Source organism: Canis lupus, chromosome 12, assembly GCF_003254725.2.
Source record: "Canis lupus dingo isolate Sandy chromosome 12, ASM325472v2, whole genome shotgun sequence".
NCBI classification, from domain to species: Eukaryota; Metazoa; Chordata; class Mammalia; order Carnivora; family Canidae; genus Canis; species Canis lupus.
The window spans coordinates 62,781,287-62,790,603 of NC_064254.1; the positions used below are offsets into that span (position 1 = coordinate 62,781,287).

At 38.1% G+C, this 9,317-nt stretch overlaps 1 protein-coding gene across 6 annotated transcripts in view; it reads left to right on the forward strand.

Annotated features, from left to right (window-relative positions):
* The window catches only part of LIN28B (lin-28 homolog B), a 123,484-nt gene extending 117,713 nt beyond the window's left edge, over positions 1-5,771 (forward strand). For all 6 annotated transcript variants that reach the window (XM_035698040.2, XM_049092423.1, XM_035698041.2 and 3 more), the window contains one exon: positions 4,917-5,771. In XM_035698040.2, coding sequence (XP_035553933.1) covers positions 4,917-5,292 — 376 coding nt within the window. In that variant the 3' untranslated portion in view covers positions 5,293-5,771. The remainder of the gene's footprint in view (positions 1-4,916) is intronic.
* Positions 5,772-9,317: the final 3,546 nt, after the last annotated feature.

Sequence of the window (9,317 nt, forward strand, 5' to 3'; positions counted from 1 at the left end):
CTTAAGAAATATATATATAAATTAACCTTACTAACATGTTTTATTGCTTAGTTGGCTTACAGTCTTAGGAGTTAATATAAGACTGAAATACAAGAAACAGACTCATGTGAAGAATAGGTTGCTTTGATAGAGATCAGAAAATATATACATTATTCAAAGGCTTTTCCAACTCTGATTCATCCAGGTTTTCTAACTCTCCACTTAGGATGTTGGGGCAGATACTATGAAATGAACAAACTACACCCAGGTGTAAATTTAGATTGTGTGGACGCTATCAAAACAAAACAGGGCCTACTGGAAGAATCTGTGACCCTCAGGAGGTATGAGGTGGGCAGACTGCTTCCATCAAAAGCTACACTCTGGGTGCATTCCTTTTCTTTAGCTCTCAGGGATTCTTTGATGGCCTTTCTGCCATCCACCTCCCTGCCACAGCTGTACTGGCATCTAACACTCCCAGGTGTTGGGCTGATTGACAGATGATTAGATTAGATTAGATTAGATAACAAGTGTTCAGTCAAATCAAAATTGAAAACTATACTGGGGTGCCTGGTGGCTCAGTGGGTTAAGCATCGGACTCTGGTCTTGGCTCAGGTCATGATCTCTGGGTCGTGAGATCTAGCCACACTTGGGGCTCTGTACTCAGTGGGGAATCTGGCTGAGGATTCTCTCTTTCCCTCTCCCTCTGCCCCTCTCCCCACTCGCACTCATTCTCTCTCTCTCTCTAAAAGAAATAAATCTTTAAAAATAAAATACTGTAGACTTGAGTGGCATTAGTATCATTTCTGGATTTTAGTTGGACTGTATCAAGATTAATAATCCCTTCAAAGAGTCAGTTATCCTTTCTCCACATTGGTTTCTGGAATTCTTTCCAATCTGTGACTTTCTGTTCCCCCATTTGGAAACTTTATTGATGGTTTTTCACCTCTTTCTTTCCTAGAGATTTTTATGTCCTCTTTTCTGTTTTCACTCTTTTCCCCTGCCCACAGCTTGCACTTCTTTTTCCTCTCCGTTTTCTCTCCTTGATACTACTCACTGTTGTCTCAATATTTGTTCTTGAGAAACTTACAGATCTCTGTATCCTTAATCCTTAATGCCCCTTCCAGGCCCCCTAGAATGTAGATTTAATTTTCCATATAAATTCTAAGTTAACACTTTCAAATATTTAGAAGTGCCTAACATATTTTTTCTACTACACTTTAGACACAGGCAAAGTGGTCTCTGTGTGTAGTGTCACCCCTCTTCCCAACTTATTATCATTTTGGGGATCCAGGCAAAACATAGAACTGATGAATTATTTCATCTAAATCATTGAGGTATCATTTAAAATTAACATCCATATTCTAATCTAATGGTTTTCAGTTGAGCTCAGTCTAACCGTTGTTACTATTAGCATTTAAAAATATAATGTAGTTACTCTCCAGCTTGGACCCCCAAAATGATAATTTTTTGAAGGGTCACAGCAGATCCAAATTCTAATTTCAGAACGAAAATTTTCATTTTTGTTTTGAAATCCTCAGAACTTTGCATATGTTTTGATTGACCTATTAACTAATGTAGTTGTTTGGGTTTAGTTTATTAAGACCCACCTCATTACTTGTTTCATAACATAATTATATAGTTCTAAAGCCCTAAAGGATCTGCTTTTATTTATTTTGCCATTTTAGGTGTTTCTATCTTACTATATCTATTGTTGGCATTCTCATTTCATTTAAAAATATTAATCTTATTTTGATAATCTTTTTAAAAATTGGCTCCAATTTTTTTATTTTCCCATCTTAAAAATCATCTTAAATAAGAAGTAGTATCTATAGAACATGCTAACTCATTAAAGTATTTGTAATTTTACAAAGAACTTGATAAAGTTCTAAGGCTAATCTGAATTTTTATTTTACTTTATGTTTAATATGTGAGAAAATATCATTTGTGCCATTGGTTCATCATTTTATAAAATACCATGAATGATTTTACTTTTTATGGTTGGCTATAGGAATGTATAAAGAAGTAGGATTATAGTTTTCTTCTTATGTAGGCTTTTGCTTGTGAATAAGTCTAGGTCCTTATATTTCTTAAGCATGTAGCATACAAGGGCACACATGGCATTTTTATGCTCACATCAATTGTAAAATTCGTTCAAACTAACAAAGGCAAGCTGATTGGAAGAGGTGTGGACAGTGAACAAAAGAGATAAGTACCATGTAGAGCTTGTATGGAGTGTGTGGTGTGGTATCATTTGTGGCCTGAAAGGTAGCTGAACATTTCCACTTGGTGTCAGTCCCTGGGGAAGGACGGGGTTTCATAATGGGGTGTGATCTGTACTCTTAGTGAGAGTGATTGACACTGAATGATTAAATAGAAGAGGAGAATAAATACCACTCCTCCCCTTTTAAGACTAAGTACATATCCACTGAATGCAAATCTTTTCAGCATGGAAGACAGTCTGACCTAATGATAGCACATATCCTAAAAGCTAGGAGAGGGAATTAACTGAGTAGATCAAAATGCAAGGAAACAAAAAATTATACAATCTCCTTAAAAATAACTTTTAAAACCCAAATGTAGTGGTAAATGCACTTACAGAATATGATGGAAGACCCCATTTGTAAAAGTGGAATCCTGACATCAGGCCCTTAGTAACCGAGTGGGCAAAATGGATCCCTGGATTGGATAACACTGCGTGTACCACAGTGACTGATGAAATTGAGGTGTCCGCAGGAGAGCCTGGTCTATTACTGAAGGCTTTAACCTATTTTCTCCTCTTTGATGATGAGCTCCTGAGTGGATGTTATCCTCAAGGAAGTGAATTTAATTCAAAAGGAGATATTTTATAGATGGGCAAATTTAAGAATTCACTTAATCCGTTGTAGAAGAGAACTATGTGGGAAAACATTACGATAGGTAATGTGGTTGTATTTTTTCAAAGATGCCATTTTTGAGTGTGTTATTTGGGGGACTTGAATTTCAATCATTCATTGGTAATTTTTATTATTCTTTAATTTTGCATTATCTCTTAGAACACATGGCTGAAGCAGTATTGAATCTGGATTGTAAAATTGTTTTCATTAATTTATTATGTTAAGGTATGTCATTGCACAATAAATAATCAGAAAAGCTGGTTTCTTGGTTCTTCCCTTAAATTTTTGAAAATATGATACATTCCTTTTACCTGGGATAAATGCTTGTTAATTATTGCAAAGAATAAAAGCCCATTTCATGAATCCACTATTCTAAAATCTTTAAGATAATGCTGGTAATTGAAGAAATAGGCCATAGTTACCCTAGTTTCTGCCAGGTAAAAAAACAAAAAACAATAAAACACTGTTCATAACTTGACTCAGAAAATAGATTACTGCTCAGTAGGTTAATAGTAACTTAATTCATCTGTTTTTGAAAGAGATGGTAGTATAGAAGTTGTTAAGCTCTTATTCTCTCTCTCCCTCTTTCCTTCTCTCTCGTATACACATACAAATGTAATTAATTATCATTATTTTGTTGTCATTATAGTCTTTAGTTGATGCTCACAGTTACCAGTTCTGTGACATCTTTTTAAAAAATATTGTGACCTATTGTTTGTGCTTCGTATTAAGAATTATGGAGTCATAAATCTATTTTAAAGTAAATTTAAAATAGAAAGCTCCATAAAACATTTAATTTGGAGATCAAACAAAATCTGTACTCAACAGGTCGATTAAAACCTTTATTGTAAGTGTACAATATTATTTTCTCCCCTTTTTTTGAGTGTAAAATTTTCAAAGAAAATCTGACTGAAATTGAGCAAATATATCTTCCAAATAACTTGCTTGTTCGGCTTTTAGAAACTAAGATTTTTAAACATCTCATCCAAAGCCGTGCCCCCAATGTGCATTCAAATATTAATTAAGGATAGATTTATGTTTATTTTAATTTAGAAGAATTTACGCGACAGGAAAACTAATTTCTTACAGAGGGAAAAGAAAATAAATTCTTCCCATCATTTAACTAGCATCAACCTTTATTAACCCAATCTAAGTATTTAGAGGCTTTCTTTTATAGCTTCTTCTGATTCAGATACTTACTGTATTGCTCTAAAATGACTTGGTAATTTGCCAGATATCAGTCGCTATAAACATCTGACTCCTTGCATATCAAATTTCACTTCGTTACTTAACTGTACAAAGGAAAAGAATTCTTCCAGTTCAACTGGTTACCACAGTCAACATAATTAACACCCAAAGAAACGTTAAACAAATGAAATTTAATTTGGTCTATAATTTTCTCAATTGCCCAGTGCATTGGCAGTGCATATTATGTGCCAACAGCTTGTTTTCCTCAACGGACTTCTTTTTAAAGCGAGCTGGTTGGTGTTTTTGTTGAACATTGGCTGCCCTCTAGCGGACTACACTGTTCTCTTAAGAGAACCTGTCAAGTCAAAAAGAAAAGTCAATTTCTAGGTGGAAGTGACTAGTCTTCTTTGGTTTTGTACTCTTGTTTTTCATGGACTGTTGCATTCAGCACAGCCTAGCCTTATACCTTTGTTGGACCACGTTGGTGAAGACAGCCTTTGAGGCAACTTTGATTAAAAATAGCATTAGAGGGACCTCTGGCGGGGCTCAGGGGTTGGGCGCCTGCCTTGGCTCAGGTCATGATCCTGGGATCCGAGATCAAGTCCAGCATCAGGTCCCTGCAGGGAGCCTGCTTCTCCCTCTGCCTGTGTCTCTGCCTCTGTCTTTGTCTCTCTGTGTGTGTCTCATGAATAAATAAATAAAATCTTTAAAAACAAAATAGCATCAGATACTTCTAAAGAGAGCACATTCAAATAGGCTGAACTCATTGACAGCTTGTCTGTTTCGGGGTTTCTGAAATTCATTCTAGATTTATGATGACCCACGCTCCCTGCTTCTAAGACGTGCCCATCCTCATTTTCATTTTTCTTGCTGCAGATGCTACAACTGCGGTGGCCTTGATCATCATGCTAAGGAATGTAGCCTACCTCCTCAGCCAAAGAAGTGCCATTACTGTCAGAGCATCGCGCACATGGTGGCAAACTGCCCACACCGAAGTGCCGCGCAGCCGCCGGCCAGTTCTCAGGGAAGACAGGAGGCCGAGCCCCAGCCGCCGTGCACCTCGGTGGCGCTGGCCCGGGAGCTGGGGGGGGTGCAGGGCTGCACCTCACCGCCCTTCCCCCCGGAGGCCAGGTTCGAGGTCTCAGAATGGCCGGGCAGGTCATCCCAAGACGCTTCCTCAGCAAGGGCATCTGCAGTGCCGGAGGAACCAAGCAAAAAGGGGCCTTCTGTTCAAAAAAGGAAAAAGACCTAACGCTTCCTCTTCAGTGGATCGCTTTCTTGCCCCGGTTGGGAAGTCTACCTCATGCAAGTACAGGGGAGCAGTATTTCACAGCAGCAGCTGACTTGGGATTTTTAAACTACTGTTAAGGAACTGTGAAATTTTTTGGGTTTTTTTTGTTTTTTGTTTTTTGTTTTTTTTTTTTAAACAGACAAATCACTCTAAAGCAAATTACATTGGAGCAGGGTGTCATGTGTGATGTCCTTCCGAGGATGAAATACTCTGGGTATCTCTGTGTGCACGTGTGAGAGGGAGAGAGCCTGAGTCTGTGTGTGTAGGAGGATTTCCTGTAGGATTGTAGACATATATATATAAAGCGAATTTGTCTTTATATATGTGTGTATAGAGATAGAGGCACACACCCTCCCTCACAGAATTGGACATCCCCAAGAATTGCAAACCCATTTGAAGCATTTTTAGATGGTTTCAAAGATAACCCCTGGAGGTTTTTTTTCCTTAAATTCCACTCCCTTTATATTACGTAAAAATAAAAACATGACTGTTACTTTTTGTGTGAACCAAAGGCTACTTAGATCTCAGAGCTGCCAATCATATGGTACTAAAGGTTTTAAGTCATCAGTTCTCCCAAGTTTGGGATTGCCTCTTTCTCTTGATTCTCTATAGAGTATTTTTCCCTACCCCCACCCCTTTGAAGGCAGTACCTTAACTCCACATGCCTCCCACTGCCATAAGCTTTTTTGAATCTGGGATACGTAACTCCAGAAGAGACAATGAATGTGTAATTTCTGTGCCGATATTTCAATGTTCTTAATTCATGCGTTTTGATTGTAAATTAGATGCCTATTAAGAAAAATGAAAGGGGAGGGCAGTGTTTAAATGTGTAGTGACTTGATTGTTACCAGCTCATCATAATCTTTTACACGTTGTGAAGTTTTTAAGGGATTGTGGCAACAGCAGCTTCCCTTGACGAAGTCAATCTGAACCATCGCTGTGAGCAGGGGCCTCCTTCTTTACTACTGAAGACTTTGGAGGAACACTCCAGTCGTTTGGTGTTTTTTTTTTTTTTGGCTGTTTTTCCCCCCTCCTAGTGAGTTATCTGACTTGTTTCAAAAACAAAACAGCACAGGTAAGAATAAAATACTGGGGTTGAGAATGAAAATGAAGTGGCCGTTCATAATCATCGCCCAATATGTGTACCCTGTGGGAGTATCCTGAAAAGTGCAGTGGCAGGTGGCAGGCAACTAGTGATGGGCCTGGGGCAGAGGTGCCGGGGCCTCTCCTACCAGAGAGCTAGGAGTATTTCATATACTAAGACTGATTTTTATGGAGGTTCCCTTCATTACTCATGCTGAAGTAACCTAAGTAGTGGTTTCAGATGGACATTCAGTAATGGGGTTCGAGCCGCTTCTCAGGTTGGTCCTCAGTTATGTGACTGACTAAACTGGCCTGGGACCAATAGGAGGATTGGTCCCATTAGGTTTCAGTCATTAAAAAAATATATATATTGGTGTCCTCCTGGTTCTAGATGTTATGGGTAAATTTCTGAAACATCTCCAAGAAGGTACCAATTAGTGATAATGCTTAACATTGGCAATAAACAACGTTTTGTATGAGCCTGTTGGTGTAAGCTCAGATAATCAAAAAAAAAAAAAGAAAAAAGAATAGCATGAGTCAAATGAGACCTATTCTGCTGAGCAGCTTCTGCTCCTTCCCGAACTTGTCCTGCCCTGGGGGGTCTCAGGCAGTTCCTGGGGTTGCAGCAAGCAAGCCAGCGTTGTCGGGGAGGAAATGCCTCAGGCTGGGCCTCCAGTCCTTTATAGCTCAGCTTGGATTCCAGGACAGTGTTTGTGAGACTCTCCATGGTATATACTGACATATCCACGTGCTGTGATGCAAAGCGTACCTTTGACGATATTGAATGTGATATATAGCTGTAGAGAAGTACTTCCTTGCCTTATGTGAGGATTGTAAGCTTATTTAAATTATGTAGACAAATCAAAGTGGCATTGCTTAATTTTTAGCAGGCAGAATAAGCAGGTTAACAGTAAAAATGCAAAACATTAATAAGTCACTTTGAAAATCCAAACCAAAGTTCCTTGACCTTATAGACCTAGAAAATTATGGACTTAAGAATTGGACATTCCCTGTTTACATATAAAAAGTTCAGAGCTGAGATCATGTTTTTTTTTTTTTTTTAAAAAAAAGCATTTTATAACTGGACCTTATGGGTGCAATTTAAAATCATTTTAAGCATCTTACCAGACTGAACTAATAGCACATACCAAACCTATCTTATGATTAAAAGCTGGGGTTTATTTTTTATATAAGAATATTATCACTATTACATAACATACTCAGGACAAAGAACTTTGCTCAGGGAACATACCATATAATGTTGTTGTTGTTTCTTTACAGAATAGTCTACAGTCCTGCTTACTCAAAACAAACCAAATAACTTAGACCTTTATATAAGTATTATGTACTGATGTTAGTAATAACTACCTCTGAGTTTGATCAAAATTTCCGAATTTCAGGTATCAGCTTTCCTATTTTTATTTCCCGTGAAAAGTACTCTAAAACAAAATTCCCAGACTCCTTGCATATGTGAATATTCTTGATGTGAGCACATGTCCATTTCCATGGGTGAAATACTCTGTTTACAGCAAAAGGCTACCTCATAGTTGATGCATAGCACACCTTTATGCTGCTCCAGCCTTACAGTGGCTGATAATTCTCTGGTACAGAACCTTTTAATCTATGTTATAGATAGCAATTCACAACTAAATGTTTCTAACAAACACTTGTGAATAATGACGCATCTCATTTAGTTAGCGAAGTCTCCAAGCATTTCTTTAAAGTTATCATGTATTTAATGTAAAGACTTATGGGCACCCTTCCACTTAAGCAAAACAAAACAGAGGCAATCTTGGAAATAGCTGCTTTGCCCAGAGGTCAAGGGCAGGAAGGGGTAGCAGGAGAAGAGGTGGTGTGTGAGTGTATTCCTGCTGGGCAAAAGTATAAAGGATGCCAATCTCCATTTTTGTGTCTGTGCTGCCCTGAGGCCAAGCATATTTCAGCATTCTTGCCCTAGGCACATAACTAACTAGCACTGGCTTGCCAAGGAGTGAACGTAGAGCAAACGTGCAATGCCATTTTTAGCTACTCGGGAGAAGGGTCTGTGTGTGAAGCATCCAGTTTACAGGGGTTACTACTAAAGGGTTGGGCAGGAGGTCTGTGAATTAGTTGCCCCTTGATCTCACCCCCCCATGTCAACACAAATGTAACTCCTAAGAAAGATGCGCTACCAGTCTCTTAGCCCCGGGAGCTATTCATTACTACATGGCAGATTATAGTAGAAACCTTTTTGTACTTGCATTTCTAGTCTTTACTAGAAGACTTTGGATGTATTTTTACAACTGAAACATTTTAAAAGATTTTTACCTGCTTATAACTTGGAAGTTTGGCGTGCAATGTAGGGAAGAAGATCAAAGAAACATCATGTTCTTAACATCGGTCCATCTATTATCGTAGGATGTTTTAATGCCAATATTTTAAAATACCCTGGCCCAGTTTTATTTTGCACCAGTGTGGCTCCAAGTTACTGCTAGTTGTATTTAGTTTGTGAATAGAAGCCCATAAGTGTTAATAGACTTTGTAACATTCTCTGTAAGATAAATTATACAGGACATGGGAAATCTCATTAAGTCTTAAAGTTAATTTAAATTAATTTATCTGTTTTCTCTAAGAAATGTTTATCATAAAATATATATGTGTATTTCCCCTTTGGTTATAAAATTTGGGAAAGTGTGTATAAGTGCAGCTGCACTGACTTTAATTTTCTAGATGTCTTAATGAGATTTATTTGTTTTAGGGAAAGAACAACTCGTGGAGAGCATCAGGTTCTGTCTTACATAGCGGTCAGCAGCCTCTTTAAGATGTGGTGGTTGTGTGATCTGTGTCATAGTTGTCCAGTTAGAGTGAGAGGTTGACCTATGAGTCGTTCTTAAATCTTCTATTTGGAACAAAGCTGCGAAGTT